We start from the raw sequence: 21,288 nt of genomic DNA on the forward strand, positions 1-21,288 counted from the left end.
TAATGCATGATGAGAGACAGAGGCAAAGCATCTCTTTCTATCTCTCTCTCTCTCTCTCTCTCTCTCTCTCTCCCTCTCCCTCTCCCTCTCCCTCTCTCTCTCTCTCTCTCTCTCTCTCTCTCTCTCTCCAGTAATGCGTGATGAGAGATAGAGGCAAAACATCTCATTCTATCTCTCTCTCCAGTAATGCGTGACGAGAGATAGAGGCAAAACATCTCTTTCTATTTCTCTCTCCAGTAATGCGTGATGAGAGATAGAGGCAAAACATCTCTTTCTATCTTCTCTCCAGTAATGCATGATGAGAGATAGAGGCAAAACTTCTCTTTCTATCTCTCTCTCTCCAGTAATGCGTGACGAGAGATAGAGGCAAAACATCTCTTTCTATCTCTGTCTCTCTACAGTAATGCGTGACGAGAGATAGAGGCAAAACATCTCTATCTATCCCTCTCTCCAGTAATGCATGACGAGAGATAGAGGCAAAACATCTCTTTCTATCTCTCTCTACAGTAATGCATGATGAGAACTCATTTATGCTTTGATTTGATACAAATTTGCACAGAACGTTTATCTTGATGATCTCTAGGTCAAGTTCGCAACTGGTCATATGGGGTCAAAAACTAGGTCACCAGGTCAAATCAAAGGAAAAGCTTGTTAACACCCTAGAGGCCACATTTATGACTCTATCTTCATGAAACTTAGTCAGAATGTTTATCTTGATGATTCCTAGGCCAAGTTCAAAACTAGGTCATATAGGGTCAAAAACTAGGTCACCTGGTCAAATCAGAGGAAAAGCTTGTTAACACTCTTGAGGCCACATTTATGACCCTATCTTCATGAAACTAAGTAAGAATGTTAATCTTGATGATTCATAGGCTGAAGTTCGAAACTGGGTCATGTGGGGTCAAAAACTAGGTCACCACTCAAATAAACAGAAAAGCTTGTAAACGCTCTTGATGCCATATCTGTGACCCTGTCTTCATGAAACTTGGTCAGAATTTTATCTTGATGATTCCTAGGCCAAGTTTGAAACTAGGTCATGTGGGGTCAAAAACTAGGTCACGCGCTCAAATCAAAGTAAAAGCTTGTTATCACTCTAGAGGCCATGTTTATGACTATCTTCAAGAAACTTAATCAGAATGTTTATCTTGATAATTCCAAAGCCAAGTTTAACAGGTGAGAGATATAGGGTCATCATGACCCTCTTGTTTGTTCATAGAATTGACAGAATTTCTGGACGATTTATTTTTGGGAAAATTCATAATAAAACTGTCGGGTCTTTTGCAATGCCTGCCCAATTACTTGAGTGTTTTTTCTTTGATCTCAACCATACTTTTTCATAATGTGAATCTCTACAAAATCTAGGCCTGGAAAGATAACCAGCTAGTTGCGGTAAGTATCTCCAGAGTTATGACTCTTTGATTAGTCAGAACTGCCAAAACTGACACTACCATTCTGCTCTATAAATAATTCTGAAATTTAAATTTGCTGTGACAGTCTTATATAGTGACAGTGTGACACCCTTATATTGTAAATCTTCTCAGGTGGTACCCACTCTTCCTGAAGTTTAACAATTGCCAGTATCATGGCAAAGAAGAAACAATATTGTAAATTGAAATGCTGCTTTAAGGTATGTACAACTCCCAAAATTTTAAAGTCCTCCCATCTATTGATACCACTGCTTTTAGGTGTTGAATTCACATTTTCAGTAGATATACCGGTAACAGTTTTAGAGTATTTGCAGGAACCACTATGCATGAATATTTTAAATCTGATAAAATGCATTGCTGATTGAAGTAAGTTTAACTTGTAGTCACTTTTCTCGATGTTCAGGTGATTTGCTAGCCAAACAGGTGTTAGAATTTACAGAGAAAGAAAAAGTGAGCGTATCAACAACAAAGAACCTGAGAGACTTTGCACATAATTTAGCAGCTATACAGGACTACAGAGATGCTGAGGTACATTCCTAATTCAACACAAACTGTAGTCTATTTCAATAAGATGTGAGACAGAAACCATGGTCTGTTTCACTAAATGTGAGACACAAACTGTAGTCTATTTTACTAAAATGTGAGACACAAACCTTAGTCTATTTTACTAAAATGTGAGACAAGACTTTTGCATCACTTTTCTTTATTATGACTCCCTTCCACTACCCACGAAATGGCACCAATATTGTTTTGCCCTGTCCGTCACACTTCATTTCTGATCAATAACTGGAGAACCATTTCACCTAGAACCTTCAAACTTCATAAGATGATAGGACTTATGGAGTAGATGACCCCATTTGTTTTTGGGGTCACTCCATCAAAGGTCAAGGTCACAGGGGCCTGAACGTGGAAATCCGTTTCTGATCAGTAACTTGAAAACCACTTGACCCAGAATGTTGAAACTTCATAGGATGATTGGACGTGCAGAGTTGATGACCCCTAATGATTGGTCATTCTGTCAAAGGTCAGGGTCACAGGGATAGACTCAGTCACACTTCATCTACGATCAATAACTGGAGAACCATTTGACCAAGAACCTTCAAACATCATAGGGTGATAGGAACTACAGAGTAGATGACCCCTATTGTTCTTGGGGTCACTCCATCAAAAGTCAAGGTCACAAGGGCCTGAACATGGAAAATTGTTTCCAGTCAGTAACTTGAGAACCACTTGAATCAGAATGTTGAAACTTCATAGGATGATTGAACATGCAGAGTAGATGACCCCTAATGATTTTGGGGTCACTCGATCAAAGATCAGGGTCACAGGGGCCAGAACATGGAAAACCATTTCTGATCCATAACTTGAGAACCACACTTGTTCCAAAACGTTGAAACTTCACAGGATGATTGGGCATGCCTATTAGATGACCCCTATTAATCTTGGGGCCATTCTTTCTGAGGTCAAGGTCACAGGGGCCAGAACATGGAAAACCGTTTCCAATCCATAACGTGAGAGCCACTTGACCCAGAACATTGAAACTTCATTGGATGATTGTACATGCCGAGTAGATGATCCATGTTGCATTTCATTCACTTAGCCACCATCAGTATGATACTTCCACTTTTGCTCCTGTCCCCTGTTGACTTCTTGCCTATTACAACAATGCTTGTGGGGGACATGTCTTTTCTACAAAAGTATTTTCTAGTTCTTGTTACTTCTGTATCAGTTATTGTTGAGAGTTTTTTTTACTGCGTAAATTTTTCAGCTTTGTCAGGAAACTGAAAATATGTTATTTGGTGATGGTAAATTTTTTGAAGGCATTATTTAACAGTGAACATATGAGAACTATAGAAGATATCCTGCTAATTTAAGTGAATAAATTTCTTTAGAGCATTACTTTTAAAAAAAGATAATTGGGAAGATCCTTTAGAAGCATAGAATGTAAGCAAGCAGAATAACAGCAGATTTGGTTTGACTGAGTCTGTTCATGAGAGGTCTTGGAATGTGCAACACCCCTCAGAATTCTGTAAGATAGATATTGAATGGACTCTATGATCCCAAAGGACCTGAGAATATAACAACACTGAATCCAAGTACAGGGAGACTTTTTATGGCCACCTCATAGCATTTGAAGATTACTTTTATGATAGTTGATAAAATGTGAAAGAAAAAAGCCATGATGATAGTCTCCAGAGCGATTACTATATCTATAGTGTTGACGTTGGTGTCAGCATTGTGTATACCAGTAGATACCTTGTTAATGATTCTCAGTAAACTCGTACCTCAGTTATAACTCAGCACACATGTGTGAAGGTTCATACATGTCTTCCCCATTTGATAATACCAACTGAATGACATTAGTTCCATAACTCTTTTTCATTTTGATGAAATTATGGCCAATTTTGTACTTATCCAGGTTTTTTTTCAACAAAGTTCTGTTTGTAATTGTCAGTATGTTAGTTTCTTAGCAACTACACATAAGTCAAGGTCCACTAGTCTTGAAAACTATTACAACTATAGCTTTGAAACTTTATTCATTTGTTATCATCAATATGTGAGTAAGAAAGCCAAGAACCATAACTCTTCATGCTTATTGACTAATATCAAGCACTTAGAGACGAGTGCCACAGGAAATGCTTTTGTTTAAAGTCAGAGTTCCCAAAATGTGTCTTCCTACATGACATGGTTATAAAATTTCGTTCAGTCTGGTAAAAATAGAAATTTGACAATAGACAAGTAAGGAAAATATTTTTTCTTTCTAGTAAAGGTCTGCTCTCTTTCATAACCTCAGTGATTCTTTTGTATACATAAATATTAAAACTACTGTATTTTGTTTATTTAGATACATAGGTTAGATAGCAAAGTTGTCAAACCACTCACAGCTTATGGACCTAAATGTAAAAAACTAAAGGTAAGATTCTGTTTCACTATATGTTTCATTTAGTTGTTTTACTTTAATTTGTTACTTGCTAAATTTTCTTTGAAACTTAAGAATGTTTCTTGCTATTCGGACATTAGTGTTTTGGATTTTACGCCTGAACCTGCCATAATGGTTACCTATATTAAGTAGCCACCTGCCTTAAGCGGCCAATCAGATAACTTTCGAAATTGATTATTTTCCTATTGAATTTTTTTCAAATAGAAAAGGTTTTGTAACAAACCTTTTGTCGGCTTCACAAAATTAATGTTTTATATGTAAGCAGGTTTCTCACCAAAGACAAATGCTTTCAAACAGTCTAATGTCTTTGGCATCATTAGATGACTTCCCAGGACAAGTAACATAACTCTAGCTTTTTTAACTTAGAATTTCAGGTTAAAGTTTTGCATGTAAGCAGGTTTCTCAGAAGCTATTAGGCCAAATGCTTTCAAACTTCACACATGTCTTTGGCATCAATTCATGAGATGACCACCAAGGAAAAGTAACATAACTCTAGCTTTTAGTAGCTCACATGTCACAAAGTGACAAGGTGAGCTTTTGTGATCTCGCAGCGTCCGTCATCCGTTCGTGCGTCCGTAAACTTTTGCTTGTGACCACCCTAGAGGTCACATTTTTCATGGGATCTTTATGAAAGTTGTTCAGAATGTTCACCTTGATGATATCTAGGTCAAGTTCGAAACTGGGTCACATGCGGTCCAAAACTAGGTCAGTAGATCTAAAAATAGAAAAACCTTGTGACCTCTCTAGATGCCATATTTTTCAATGGATCGTCATGAAAGTTAGTCAGAATGTTTACCTTGATGAAATCTAGGTCAAGTTCGAAACTGGGTCACGTGCTGACAAAAACTAGGTCAGTAGGTCAAATAATAAAAAAACCTTGTGACCTCTCTAGAGGCCATATTTTTCATTGGATCTGTATGAACGTTGGTGTGGATGTTCATCTTGCTGGTATCTAGGTCAAGATCGAAACTGGGTCAACTGTGTTCAAAAACTAGGTCAGTAGGTATAAAAATAGAAAAAACCTTGTGACCTCTCTAGAGGGCGTACTTTTGAATGGATCTTCATGAAAATTAGTCAGAATGTTCACCTTGATGATATCTAGGTCAAGTTCAAAACTGGGTTACATGCCATGAAAAACTAGGTCAGTAGGTCAAATGATAAAAAAACCTTGTGATCTCTCCAGAGGCAATATTTTTCATGGGATCTATATGAAAGTTGGTCTGAATATTCATCTTGATGATATCTAGGTCAAGTTTTAAACTGGGTCAAGTGCGGTCCAAAACTAGGTCAGTAGGTCTAAAAATAGAAAAGCCTTGTGACCTGTCTAGAGGCCATATTTTTCAATGGATCTTCATGAAAGTTAGTCAGAATGTTTATCTTGATGATATCTAGGTCAGGTTCGAAAATGGGTCACGTGCCGACAAAAACTAGGTCAGTAGGTCAAATAATAAAAAAACCTTGTGACCTCTCTAGAGGCCATATTTTTCATGGGATCTGTATGAAAGTTGGTGTGAATGTTCGTCTTGATGATATCTAGGTCAAGTTCGAAATTGGGTCAACTGCGGTCAAAAACTAGGTCAGTAGGTCTAAAAATAGAAAAACCATGTGACTTCTCTAGAGGCGATACTTCTGAATGGATCTTCATGAAAATTGGTCAGAATGTTCACCTTGATGATATCTAGGTCAAGTTTGAAACTGGGTTATGTGCCATCAAAAAGTAGGTCAGTAGGTCAAATAATAAAAAACCTTTTGACCTCTCTAGAGGCCATATTTTTCATGGGATCTGTATGAAAGTTGGTCTGAATATTTATCTTGATGATATCTAGGTCAAGTTCGAAACTGGGTCAACTGCGGTCAAAAACTTGGTCAGTAGTTCTAAAAATAGAAAAACCCTTTGACTTCTCTAGAGGCCATATTTTTCAATGGATCTTCATGAAAATTGGTCTGAATGTTCACCTTGATATCTAGGTAAAGTTCGTAACTGGATCATGTGCGGTCAAAAGCTAGGTCAGTAAGTATAAAAATAGAAAAACTCTAGAGGCCATATTTTTCAATGGATCTTCATAAAAATTGGTCAGAATTTTTATCTTGATGATACCTAGGTCAAGTTCAAAACTGGGTCACATAAGCTCAGAAACTAGGTCGCTATGTAAAATAATAGAAAAAATGACGTCATACACAGTTCAAAACTGGGTTATGTGGGGACAGGTGAGCGATTCAGGACCATCATGGTCCTCTTGTTTTGTCAAAGTATCTGTGGCATTATTAGATGATCTCATGTAGCAAGTTACATAATTCTATCTTTTATTATGTAGAATTATGCCCCTTTTTAAAATGAAAAAATGTGTAAGTTTTGCCTATAAGCATTAATTGACCAAATGTTTTCCACACATCTTTAACATCATGGGATTACCTTACATGACAAGTTTCATAACTCTAGCTTAGTTATGTTTTGGCAAAATTATGCCCCTTTTTCAACTTAGAAAATTTTGCTAAAGCTTGGTATGTAAGCTAGGATTGGAAAGAAGGGCTTCAAATAATCGAGTATGCTGTCATTAGACAGCTCAGTTTTGTCAACAGTCAGATTGTAACACTCCCTTGGCTTGCTTCCTAAGGCAAGGTTTGACTGTATTTTGTTTTATGTACACAGTGTATATTGAATACATCATTGAAATATAGATATCTGCAAGGAAGATTGGCCATGTGATTAATGTTTTGCTGACTGGTCAATCCTTTCCTGCTATAGATAATGTTTGTTTGTGGTATATTGACACCATGTCAACTTTGTGTATATTGAACGGTATCATCTATGTCAAGGTGTAAATACTATACATGTATAATTATTAAATTTCTGTAATAATCGTAGAAATTCTTGCTTTTACATTTAACATGTTATTACTGTATGATCGGGTTAGTAGACTGTGTAAATATGTATCTTTGTTTACAGAAAATAATCAAGACAGAGCAAAGTGCCATAAATAGAGAAATAAAACAACGAAAAAATCTCGAGAAAGTTAGAGACAAAAAGCCAGGAGATGCCCACTCCATTGTATCCTTTCACTTCATTTGACTAGAGTAATAGTTTCTAATTTTTAGCTCTTTGAGAAGAATGAGAGAGAAGTTGGAAGGCTTATTATCAAATTACTAACGTCTAAAACAGGAGGTGATTAATTCATTATTATAAGCTTGCCTATTAATAAGACAAGGCGCTGGCATCAACAGTGCTGTTGCTTTCAGGTTTAAGTTTTATAGTATGGTTTTTAATTATGGTATATTGTAAAATCTGTCTTTATTATCTTCAAACCTCACGTAAGAAAAATTTGTCTTAGTGAGGGACAGACATCATATTATTAGGATCATGTACCCCATAGGTCAAGGTCAGTTGGGTCTGATAATGTAAAAGTGTTTTCTAAAAGTTTCTGGCAAGGTTATCAGTTTCATTGAATCTTCCTAGCTACTACCCCTATTGTTATCAGATTTCACATTGGTCTTGGTAGTGTATATTCTTTAGACATTTTTTTATTGCTTTATGCCTCTTGTATTTCTCCATATTTTTATAATGTATACACAGCCCCAAACCTAAAGTTAAACAGAAGACCTATAATGTTTTGTTAATATCCACTATTTTCTCCTGTTTCCATCTTGGATAGTCAAGCACTCTGACACTTTAACAGTTTTTTTTATAGTTCTAGTTGATCTGTAGTGACACTTAGTTTCAAAGGAATTTTACTATGTTATTTGTGATTTATGTGATTTATTTGCTACTTTTCCTTAACAGATGGTCAGACTGCGGTAAGTTGTAATATTAAGATGAAGAGTTCTGGTGTAGAGAAATAGTTTAATTGATACCTCCTTGAACATTTCTTTTGGATATGGATATAGTTTGCTGTCATTGTGTTTACATACTGGGTAATAGACTTGGTTTCTAGTCTCATCAACACTCTGTAGTAATACATTGAGATCAAAATGGGTTTATTAATAAGTGTATATCAGGTAAAGGTCACATACACTTTTAAAGTTATTACTTCCTTACCTCTATTCCTGTGAAAAAGTGGAAAACAAAGTAGTATTTTTATGGAATCCAGATTAACTTGCCAACATTAAATTAATAATTTATAAATCTTATATGCTATGAACACTTGGAAGAATGGGGATGCCACTTTCTTGTTCTCAGAACAAGGCCTTTGTTTTCAGTATATTCCTATAATGTATTGCAATGGTTGTGTATTTGACAGAGGTTGTTCTGATATAAAGATTAAGGTTTTTGCATAAAAAAAGCAATAGAATTGCAAACGAAATTAATTTTATTGCAGTGGCATTGCATAAGATATATATTTTGTACCTGACTCTAGTGTATTTTTAGCTCACCATGAACATGAAGTGCTTGGGGAGAGCTGTGTGATCAGTTGTACATCCATCACCCGTCTGTCCATTGTCCGTCCAACCACACTTTTTTTCAGATGACATCTCCTCTTAAACTGCTGGTCAGAATTGTATCTAACTTGATCAGCAACATGTTTGCATGGTCCTATATTAAGTTTGTTAAAAGTTTAAGCTTGGCCCCTATTTTGGGCCTCCAGAGCTAAAAACAAGAACATTTAAAGACTGCTTCACATGAACAGCTTGATGGATCTTCATCAAACTTGGTCTGTAGCACCATTATAAGATCCTGTCCCAAATTCATTAAATGGGAGCCCTTTCAAGGGCCGTTAGAATTACAAAATAGAAGTAACTTTTTCAACTTTCTCTCATGAACTGCTGGATGTATCTTCATTACTTAAGAGGCCATCTTATCTACAGGTAATGAGAGACTTTGTAAAAATGTTTGTCAATTTAAGAGCTAGGATAAATTTATAACTGGGTCACTTGGTGCAAAACTTGGTCACTAGATCAAATCATCAAAAAAACTGGTTAATGATGTACCTAATGTTTGTTTTAATGAACTCTGTGCAAAACTAAATACTAGGTCAGGAGTATGGACTATGTCAGGTGAGCAACAAAAACAACTGTCAGGGCTTTCCTTCTTTTAGTTACGATTTTTTCTGGACTTTTACATCCTAACACCTTCACTTTTTGTCAGTCCTAAAAATGGTTATACAGAATGTTTATACCAGTAAAATTTTAGTCAAGTTTTGTAAACTTTTGTTAGGGGCCATAATATTATAGTCTAGCTTTTCACAACATGGAAAACTTTAAAAATTTAAAGCTTGCTGAAATGCCACGATGTCTCTATAAAATTAGTTACCTGTTTGAGCTATGCTGATGTGATCTAAGACCATCATTACCCATTTGTTGTTTTGTTGGCTGTTTAGACTTTTTAGCTCACCTGTCACAAACTGACAAGGTGAGTTTTTGTGATCGCGCAGCGTCCATCGTCTGTCCGTGTGTGCGTCCGTAAATTTTTGCTTGTGACCACTCTAGAGGTCACATTTTTCATGGGATCTTTATGAAAATTGGTCAGAATGTTCATCTTGTTGATATCTAGGTAAAGTTTGAAACTGGGTCAACTGCAGTCCAAAACTAGGTCAGTAGATCTAAAAATAGAAAAACCTTGTGACCTCAATAGAGGCCATACTTTTCAATGGATATTAATGAAAATTGGTCAGAGTGTTTATCTTGATGATATCTAGGTCAAGTTCAAAACTGGGTCATGTGCGGTCAAAAAGTAGGTCAGTGGGTCAAACAATAAAAACCTTGTGACCTCTCTAGAGGCCATATTTTTCATGGGATCTATATGAAAGTTAGTCTGAATGTTCATCTTGATGATATCTAGGTCTACTTCGAAACTGGGTCAACTGCGGTCAAAAACTAGGTCAGTAGATCTAAAAATAGAAAAAAACCTTGTGACCTCTCTAGAGGCCATACTTTTCAATGGATCTTTATGAAATTTAGTCATAATGTTCACCTTGATGATATCTAGGTTAATTTCGAAACTGGGTCATGTGCCTTCAAACAGTAGGTCAGTAGGTCAAATAATTAAAAAAAACCTTGTGACCTCTCTAAAGGCTATATTTTTCATCTTTATGAAAACTGGTCTGAATGTTAATCTTGATGATATCTAGGTCAAGTTCAAAACTGGGTCAACTGCGGTCAAAAACTATGTCAATAGGTCTAAAAATAGAAAAACCTTTTGACCTCTCTAGAGGCCCTATTTTTCATGAGATCTTCATGAAAATTGGTCTGAATGTTCACCTGGATGATATCTAGGTCAAGTTTAAAACTGGGTCACATGAGCTCAAAAATTAGGTCACTATGTCAAATAATAGAAAAAACGACGTCATACTCAGTTCAAACTGGGTCATGTGGGGACAGGCGAGCGATTCAGGACCATCATGGTCCTCTTGTTCTTTTAGTACTGGCAATCTTCGTTTGCGAGGGACATGGCACTCTTCCGTGTGGCAAGGATATATTCAGGAGCATATTTTTGATTAATGATACATGTTGTTTGTAAATGGATGATTTTAAGTTAAAATTAGGATACTTTCGTTGTTGTATTTGCTGTATATGTTTACAATATACTGTTTGATAATTCTGAAATATTGTTCTTTATCAGACAACAAATCAGGTAAATACTATATCATTTCTGTATTGTCCATACATACATACCCATATCTTCCATACGTATCATATCCATATTTTTATATGCCCGAAGGGGGCATATTATGTTATGGCGCCGGTGTCCATGTGTCCGTCCGTTAGCAACTTTGTGTCCGCTCCATAACTTTTGAACCGCTTGAAGGATTTCAAAGAAACATTGAGACAACATGCAGAGCACATGTTTTGGATGGCTTGCTTCAGGGTCAAGGTAACACTTAGTGGTCAAAGATCATATGACTTTGTTTCGTTGTCCGCTTTTGAACTGCTTGAAGGAATTTTAAGAAACTTGGCACAAATGTTCACCTCATCGAGACGACATGCAGAGCACATGTTTTGGTGGCTCACTTCAAGTTAAACGTAACACTTAGGAGTCAAAGGTCATACCTTCGGGCGTATATTGCTCCGCATTGCTGTGCTCTTGTTCATTTATATCATATTCGCATCTCCCATATATCATTTCTGTACACTACTACAAACACCTAAACCCACTTCAGTTTCTTTGTTGTTCATATATTTCAGTTTTGTATAATCAAGATTTAATACCATATTCCCCAGCAGCTAAAGTCATGTGTTAATGTGTTGAATGTTGATAATCTTTCACCTTCACAGGAATGTTGTAATGTTTGATTTATTTACCAGTAACCAGAAAACAAAATTTCAACTCTACAGTATGCATGTGGTGGCCTCTGTGGCTGAGTGGTTAAGGCAGCTGACTTTAGATCACTTTCCCCTCACCTATGTAGGTTTGAGTCTCACTTGGAGGGTTGAATTCTTCATGTGATGAAGCCATCCAGCCGGCTTATGGAAGGTCGGTGGTCTACCCAGGTGCTCGCTCGTGATGAAAAAATGCACAAAGGAGCACCTGGGGTCTTCCTCCTCCATCAAAAGCTGGAGAGTTGCCATATGACCTATAATTGTGTTGTTACAATGTTAAACCAAACAAAAACAAAAAACAACCAGTATGCATGTGCAAAGTGCTCGGGATGAGCTATAATGATCACTCACCGTCCATCGTCTGTCCATCCACACTTTTCTTCAGATGACATCTCCTCTGAAACTACAAGTCCGAATTTGGTCAGTAGCATACTACCATTATCCTCTATCAAGTTTTTCAAGTATTTCATGAACTGCTTGATTGATCTTCATCAGACTTGGTTTGAAACATCATTTTAAGATCTTCCCACGAATTTGTTCAAATGGGGGAACTTGGCCCTTTTTAGGGGCTGCTAGAAGGAAACCTTTGAACGGTTTCTTTTCATGAACCATTTGATAGATCTTCTTCAAACTTGATCAATAGCATCATTATAAGATCCTCTCCCAGTTGTGTTCATATGGGGATGCTTAGCCCTTCCAGGGGCTTTGAGAGCTAAATATGTTAATACGTTTAAACAACATCTGGGGCCTCTGTTGCCAAGTGGTTAAGGTCACTGACTTAAAACGACTTTCCCCTCACTGATGTAGGTTTCTGACTCACCTAGGGCATAAAATTCTTTATGTGAGGAAGCAATCCAGCTGGCTTACAGAAAGTTTGTGGTTCTACCCAGGTGCCCGCCTGGAATGAAATAATGCCTGGAAGGGCACCTTGGGTCTTCCTCCTCCATGAAAAGCTAGAAAGTCGCCATAACGTCCTGCCCCAAACTTATTCAAGTCCTTTTGGGGTCCATTAGAGCTATCAATAGAAATACTTTTAAACAACTTCTTCTTATGAACAGTTTGATGGAACTACATAAAACTTGATCTGTATCATCATTATAAGATACCTCTCACAAATTTGTTCAAATGGAAGAGATTGGCCCCTTTTATGAGCGCTTGAACTTAAAATAGAGATACCTTTAAATGTAAATGTCTTCTTCTCATGACCGATTGATGAATATTCATCAAACTTGGTCTGTAGCATCATTGTACAGTCCTCTCCCAGCTTTGTTCAAATGGGGGAGATTGACGCCTTTTAGAGGCTTTAGAGTTAAAGTAGATACTTTTGAACAGATTCTTCTCTTTAACCACTTGATGGATCTTCATAAAACTTTGTCTTTTGTATCATTTAAAGGTCTTCTTCCAGTTTTGTTTGAATGCGGGCCCGTGTCCCTTTTGAGGCTGCTATAGCTAAAAATAGAAATACCTTTAAACAACTTCTTCTCATAAATTGCTTGATTGATCATCATTAAACTTGGTCGGTAGTATCATTGTAATGGTCTGCTCCCAAATCTGTTCTATTGGAAGTACCCTTTCCTTTTCTTTCGACTTCTAGCCATAACAAATCAAAGAGCATAGTATTTTATGATGAAAAATGCAAACTGCCTGTGGTGGGATTCGAATTTTGGTCATACGGGTGCTAGTCCAATGCTCTTACCACTGACACAAAGAGTCACTCCCGGACGCAATTGTCAGAGATTGGCTTTAAATGTGCAGGCTATGCGTAAGTGATTGTAACACTTCTTAGGGGCTCAGGTGAGCTAAAAACAAGAAAGTAGGTCAGTAGGTCAAGGTCACAGTCAAGTGACCCCTAATCACTTGGGGTCATCAGGTAATTATAATTAAACAGTCTAGGAAATATGATCTGATAATTTTTTAAGTCTTTATTCCTATATAACTCATGTAACAAGTGACCCCCAGGGTGGGGCATCTTTTCACCCCAGGGGAATAATTTGAACAATCTTGTTAGACATCCACTAGGCAATGCTACATACCAAATATCAAAGGCCTGGGCCTTGAACTTTCAGATAAGAAGATTTTTTTTCCTATATAAGTTTATGTTAAATTTGGGACCCCCAGGGCAGGGCCTCTTTTCACCCCAGGGGCATAATTTGAACAATTTTGGTAGAGGACCACAAGGCAATGCAACACACCAAATATCAAAAGCATAGGCCTTGCAGTTTCAGGCAAGAAGATTTTTAAAGTTTCTTCCTATATAAGTAACATTTATTATTTATTATTCAAAGGGGTGTTCTCTGAAAATTTACTGACTGAATAGGGAACAGTTGCAGACCATGATCTGCACTGGTCGCAAAGGATGAATCACTTGCCACCAGCAGGCTAAAGATCAAAGATCTTTGCAAAAATTTATAGGGGTTAATATACTAGTACTATATCAATATAATAAAAAAGATACTGTTACAAACTTTTGCCATATGATTGTGTTGGTGTGATGTTAGACCCAACTAAAAAGTGATATACGGACCAGTGAGAAACAGTTGTGACATCAGGTTCATTATAAATTGGCATGTCTTAAGGTAGTTCTGCATGTTTAGATCAAATTATTTTCTACAATAAAATATGATTTTTTCAAAACAACACAAGATAAACTAAGGAAATTTGACCAATAAAAAGTTTGGGTCATGTACTTGATTTTTGGCTAGACTTAATTGAAAAATATGTCATCAGTTTTTCATAATGCAAGTTGATGGGAAAATCACAATTTTGATGACATACCAGGTATTTATGAACAGAAACATTTCTACAATGTAGATTTTTATGAAACTTCTCACTCTTTTATTTGATTTAATTAAATAGAAAGGTATATGTTTTTTTTTGTTTTTTTTTGTCCATTCTGCAAATTTCAAGGTGATTTTATGACCAATTTTGATATTTTTTTTTGACATGTGTCAATATAGTTCAGTAAGGGCCACTTTTCAGCAGTATAATTTTTGCAATTTTTCATTGACAATAAAAAAGACAGTTATAACAGAAATGCTTTACAATGTTTGTACATGTATATTAATTAGGCTGAGACAGAGCACCAGAAAGCTGCAGCAGACGCCGCTATAGGAAGTCAGGGCCTACAGAATCAGATGTGTGTATTTGAGAAAGACAAACTTGCAGATCTCAAGGTATTACAGTAAAACTCACATCTAACAAACTTGCTCAGACAGAAGAGCTTTGTTCCTTTTAACAGATATTTGTTGTGACTCCAAAAAATTTATTGATGGGTGAGGGCACTTAGAGTTGCCCATGTCCATCTGTCCGTCCGAATTTGTGTCGCACCTATCTTAAAAAATATTTGACCCATATTCATCAAACTTCACAGGATTGTTATTCAGCAGCATGGGAAGTTCTACACCTGATGTTTTAATTTGGAACTCACACAGCCAGACCTGAGTTATGGCCTTTGACTTCGTCAAAATATGCATAAAAAGGGCCTAAGTTTGAATGTATCTCAGAAAGTATTTGACCTAGGATTTTGAAACACTGCAAGAATAGTATTCAGCATGTGAAGTTAATTCCTCAACACATTTCAGAAAATGTTTCCTTTACCTTACCTAGAAAATCAAAAGTTGAAATCCATGAAGAAGCTGTTTTGGTCCAAACCATGACTAATAATCTCTGTCATGTGTTTACGAATAGGATAGAAATATCCGTCCCGAGGGCACCTGCGCATTGGGCGGTAATGAGGCTTGCCAGATTACCGCCCATGCGCAGGTGGCCGAGGGACGGATATTTCCATCCAATTCGTAAACACATGACTGATATTTTTTCTTGCATATCGTATACACATAAGCATTTTATTCTGGCAGATTATTTTTCTTGCATACCGTATTTTACAAAAGGTAGAAATACTTCCTTTTTAGCACTCTTTCTTATAGTAGAGAATGAACACAAAGCGGGGGAAATTAACGTCCGTAAGCAGACGTGACGTCATGTTGTTTTGCATTACGCACTATAACAAAGTTCCACTTTAGTTTTATAGTTTGTAGTGTAACGTTAGGTTTTTATGGTAAACTAACGTATATTGAATCGAGAAATATACTATAAGGAACGGAGAGCAACTATCAAGGTACCTGCTTTTTTTCATATTTTACATAAACAATATATTATCAGTGCATGAACCACTAGTTGTCATTAACAGCACGAAAGTCATCTGGCATGGGGGGTGTCAGATGGGCTTTGCCGGCATGGGTAAAATCACCGGAAACACCAGTCAGATGTGCAAGAAATTTTATGCCAGCAAAATTAAGTTATTTCATAGTACTTAAAAGCAGTGTAAATGATCACTCCAGAGTTTTATACCTGAAGAAAACAGTGAAGTATAGTGATACACGTGATACATTTGTTTTTATATTTTATAGAGAATTTTGGCTGATTTTGTCAGTGTGGAGATGGTGTTTCATGCTAAAGCAATAGAATACTACTCTCAGTGCTTCGAAAATCTTGCCATGATTGATGAGGAATTAGATCTAGAGGTAAGTTGTTTTCCTTGATTGGTGAGAAGTTAGATTCAGGTGTAAGTTACTTGCCTTTATTGGTGAGAAGTTAGATCCAGACAGTAGTTATTTGCCTTGATTGGTGAGAAAGTAGATCCAGTTGTAAGTTATTCGCTTTGAGTAATTAGATCCAGATTTATGTTGTTTGCTATGATTGATGCAGAGTTAGATCCAGAGATAAATTGTTTGTCATGATTGATGCAGAGTTAGATCCAGAGGTAAATTGTTTGTCATGGTTGATGCAGAGTTAGATCCAGAGGTAAATTGTTTGCCATGATAGATGCAGAGTTAGATCCAGAGGTAAATTGTTTGTCGTGGTTGATGCAGAGTTAGATCCAGAGGTAAATTGTTTGCCATGATAGATGCAGAGTTAGATCCAGAGGTAAATTGTTTGTCGTGGTTGATGCAGAGTTAGATCCAGAGGTAAGTTGTTTGCCATGATTGATGCAGAGTTAGATCCAGAGGTAAATTGTTTGCCATGATTGATGCAGAGTTAGATCCAGAGGTAAATTGTTTGTCGTGGTTGATGCAGAGTTAGATCCAGAGGTAAATTGTTGCCATGATAGATGCAGAGTTAGGTCCAAAGGTAAATTGTTTGTCATGATTGATGCAGAGTTAGATCCAGAGGTAAATTGTTTGCCATGACTGATGCAGAGTTAGATCCAGAGGTAAGTTGTTTGCCATGATTGATGCAGAGTTAGATCCAGAGGTAAATTGTTTGCCATGACTGATGCAGAGTTAGATCCAGAGGTAAATTTTTTGTCATGATTGATGCAGAGTTAGATCCAGAGGTAAGTTGTTTGCCATGATAGATGAGAAGTCAGATCCAGATGCAAGGTGTTTGCACTGATTTATGAGAAGTTAGCTCCTTTTGTTAGCCTTGACTGATGAAGAGTTAAGCTTAGACTTAAGTTGTTTGCCCTGAATCTAGAGAAATTAGATCTAGACATACTAGGTTGTTTGCCATGATTCAGGAGTTATTAGATCAAGACTAAGTTTCCACCATAATTGATAAGTTATTACATACATAAGTTGTTTGCCATGATTGTTGAAGAATAAGATCTAGACATAAGTTGTTTGCCATAACTGAGGAAGAGTAAGATCTAGACATAACTTTCCGTCTTCATTGATGAATGTTTTTAAAAAAGTTTGCTATAAGGTGTTATATATATGTTTTAGTCTATTTTGCTAGCTAGAAACACTGTTTAATGCTTGATACAATTATTATATTATCATTATCATACAGGGCATCATATTTTGTATCCAAAGCATTACTTAATAACCATTCAAGGTGTTAACATTGAACCTGGCATGTAGGTAGGTGGCAGTGAGTCAGTGTACAGAGCATATGACCTTGGTTGGTGGGTCAAAGATCAGGGTCACAAATTGAGTTCAAATCTATCCTTTGTATTTATATCTGAAGCACAACTTCAAAACAATTCAAGGTATTGACTTTAAACTTGGAATAAAGTTGGGTGGCGATGAAGTGATTTCATAAGTGCAACAAACTATATTACTCAACCCCAACCCCACCACACACACACACCACATACATTAGCCCTACCGCTCACCCCCCCCCACCCCCCCACCTGCACAAAACCCATGACTCCACCCTCTTTCACATCCCCACTTTCCTACACACCCACACTCAAGAAAAGAAATTTCTTTGAATTTTACTTCCTCTACTAGAACTTGGCAGAGCTCTTGTTTGATATTGTGTCTTAGAAGTACCCTGTTGTCCGCCTCCACCCCATCACCTTTACCCTCATCTTATTTCAAAAACAAGAAATGAGTTACTTTTTATTAAAAGATGTGTAAGCTGTTTCAGCTAAAGAACTTGAGTAAAAAATGAGACATGATGACTAAACTGACATTCCATTTGAAAATAATTATGCCTTCTGTAGGCAGACAGTGCTTTGTCAAGGATGAAACCTTCATCCCACTTTAGGAGTTGCTTGTTTTGTCTTGCATTATCAGCATGTAACATATATTATTTGTGACAGGAAGTCAGATGGACAGAGATTTACTGTCACAACTAAGACAAATATGATATATTCATATGTGATTTACCTTTGCATCCCTGGTGCATGTTTTTGTCAGCAAAATTAGTGGAAAAGTTAACTTTAAAAATATTGGCAAAGTGGAGTATAACTCTGTATTATTAGCAATGCAGATACAAATAAACAAAACAGCAAACTTATCCTCAATGAATTTAGTAAAGGTGTGATTATAGAGAATAATAGGTTAGTGCCGTAGATGAGAAAGTTTATCTGGCGAGGTGGAGGAGGTTATCGGGTGAGCCGAAGGTGTACCTGATAACGTCCGGAGCCGAGCCAGATAAACTTTCTCCATCTTAGGCACTAACCTATTATTCTATTTATCTTGTCATTACTTCATTCTCCGATATTAAGCAACTTATTTAAAAAAAAATAAGTGTGCGACAACCGTTTTAATGACGTCATATTCATAATGACGTCACTTATATAATAACGTAATCACAGACAAAATCGCAATAACTTCTTCGTTTTTGAATAAAAACTCATTATTTGACCACTCATTTTCTTAGTTCGGACATTTCCAACACAATGGTGATGGTTTCAATGCAAAATTTCTTATGACAACAGTATCGATCATAAGGTCACATGATTAACTGACCGTATATCACTGGTCACGTGTCAACTGACGGTATATCAAGAAAGATATACGGCAACCTGATATCGGGTCGAAAATACTGCAAGTGACAGGATAAATATTGATCTCTAGCAGAATGCCTACATTAGACCTTTCAGAAAATGGCAGTTTATCCTGTCAGAAAATAATACATTCTGTTCTAGGTCACAATTGTTGTATATTGTTGTCTTGGTTTCAGGAGTTTTCACGGAAGCTGAACCTTACACGAGCGCCAGGGGGTGATACCTTAGGTTCATCTTTACCTGTTGGAATGACAGTGCCACAAGGAACAATTACCTCCCTTGGTTCTACTGTCAGGTCGACAACGATGGAAACGACAGGAACTTCTGACTTTACTTCAACTGGTGAATCATACACTTACACGTACGGAGATTCAACAACTTCAAGTGTAGAAAAACGAGTACGCATTCAAGCTGGAAATGTAAGTTGTAGCTTTGTGTAATGTAATGTGTCTTATCTTTTTCTTAATATTGTCTCAGTATCAAGTCAACATCTCCCTGCATTGTAACCCCTTTACTCTCCCATGCATGCACACACACCCATGCAGACATTCACTGGCCCTATTCAGAATAATTTTACAGATATTTTCCTTACATGGCCCTCTACCAAAACTGTACAAGAAAGCTTTGATGCTAAGATGATTATGACTCTCTTGTTTTAGCCAGTGGATAATTTTTAGAGGATTAATATAGTTAATATTGTATGACATTAATTTTGCTTTTGTGTAAAATTACAGAAAAATTGCTTTTGTGTAAAATTACAGAAAAGCACAATGATAATTTGCCACAAATTTTCAAATGAAGGCTTTTAATATTTCCTGCAAGTTAAAATATTTCAACTTTAATGAACATAAACATAAGGTGTGTCTCATTAACTCAGATTATATATTTTACAACAGTCTATGTATGCTGATGTTGAAGATGATGATGATGATGAAGATGACGATGATGATGATGACGACGATGATGATGATAATCCACAACTTTATTCCAGACCAATGAAGCAATGATAGACTAAAGACTGAAGTGCTAACAGGATTTTCTACAGCAGATTTGTGATAGAATTGTCAAAACTAGTCGCATACTAATTTATTTATTGTAACAACTATTTTTACCCAAACAGATACCGTGAAATGATTTATTTTCGTGGGGGACAAATTTTCATGGATTTTGTCATAGCATCAATCCATGAAATTAAGTCAAAATGTTTTATTTATTCTTTGAAATTTGAAATCCACACATTCATGTCACCATGAATTGTCGCTTTAGCCAAATATGTTCACGAAATTAGATTATTTCACAGTAGTAAAAATGAGCATTTGAAATGGATATTCTTATTTCATGTTATTCAAAGTGATCTTGATTTAAATGCATGCCTATTCTCCAGCTATAACTTTTTGTGAATACTTAAAAAAAAAAGTGAAAAAATGTCCACATAGTAGGTGAAAATTTGAACATAAACCTTTACCTTGTAAGTGAAAAGCTATTGGTAAAACCATCACCTGTGTTAGTGATAAGTTTTATAAAGTTTTACCAGTTAAAATGCAAATATTTATATTTATTTGTGATGTCTCCCCAACATTCCTGGGGCGATACTTGAAGGACACACGGATGAAACTTTAAGTCATGTTGTTCAAGGTCAAGGTCCTGTGGTGAAATCAAAGCTCAAATACTCAGTATTTCATGTCTTTTGTCCCTTTGAAAGATTTTTAAACAACTTAATGCAACTGTTTGTCATAATGTAACATGATACAGAGTGTAGCTGTCAGTTGTATTCATTAAAGTCCAAGATTTTGTTTTGTGCTATCACTAGATGTTACATATTGATTTACCTTTCCTTTTAAATAACATGGTATGGGGAGACTCGCACATTTTAGCTCACAAACGTACAAAGTGCTCATGGTGAACTTTTAGGACCATTGGATGTCTGCTGTTAGTCCATTGTCCATGATTTCTTTAAGGACAGTCTGCTCTTAACCACCAAGGCAATTTTAGCCACAAGTGTAATTTCATTGGTCCAGGAATGTTTCTTGGATGGTCCCCTTTCAAATTCTATCAGATCTAAGACAACCATGCAGAATTCTGATTGCCGTTGTAACTACTAAGAAAAATATGTATAGAAAATCTTGCCAGAAACCACTGGTTAGAATCTGAAATATTTTCACAGAAATGTTTCTTGGGTGACTGTCTACCAACATGGTTTGAATCATTCTGACTTGTCAAAAAACATGGTCACCAGAGGATGTGGTCTCTTTTCCAAATACGCATAAATAGTAAGAACTCTAAAAGTCAGACCCTCTGAATAGTGGATCATTTTTCAAGGTCTCAATCTCTTAACAGCCTTGAAAAGAGATGTATTATGTGATCAGCTTCTTGTTTTGTTTTCTGTTTCAAGTTATGTATATACATTCAACCCCAGTTCTCTTGTCTAATTT

The 21,288-nt window shown here is 36.5% G+C and overlaps 1 protein-coding gene across 1 annotated transcript in view; it reads left to right on the forward strand.

Annotated features, from left to right (window-relative positions):
- Window positions 1-20,182, forward strand: part of LOC123549101 (CBY1-interacting BAR domain-containing protein 2-like) — a 47,280-nt gene extending 27,098 nt beyond the window's left edge. Inside the window, exons 3-10 of the mRNA XM_053546765.1 lie at window positions 1,831-1,955; window positions 4,273-4,341; window positions 7,316-7,417; window positions 8,155-8,193; window positions 14,688-14,792; window positions 16,029-16,142; window positions 19,033-19,275; window positions 19,753-20,182. Coding sequence (XP_053402740.1) covers window positions 1,831-1,955; window positions 4,273-4,341; window positions 7,316-7,417; window positions 8,155-8,193; window positions 14,688-14,792; window positions 16,029-16,142; window positions 19,033-19,275; window positions 19,753-19,863 — 908 coding nt within the window. The 3' untranslated portion in view covers window positions 19,864-20,182. The remainder of the gene's footprint in view (window positions 1-1,830; window positions 1,956-4,272; window positions 4,342-7,315; window positions 7,418-8,154; window positions 8,194-14,687; window positions 14,793-16,028; window positions 16,143-19,032; window positions 19,276-19,752) is intronic.
- Window positions 20,183-21,288: the final 1,106 nt, after the last annotated feature.

This window comes from Mercenaria mercenaria, chromosome 6 (assembly GCF_021730395.1).
Source record: "Mercenaria mercenaria strain notata chromosome 6, MADL_Memer_1, whole genome shotgun sequence".
NCBI classification, from domain to species: Eukaryota; Metazoa; Mollusca; class Bivalvia; order Venerida; family Veneridae; genus Mercenaria; species Mercenaria mercenaria.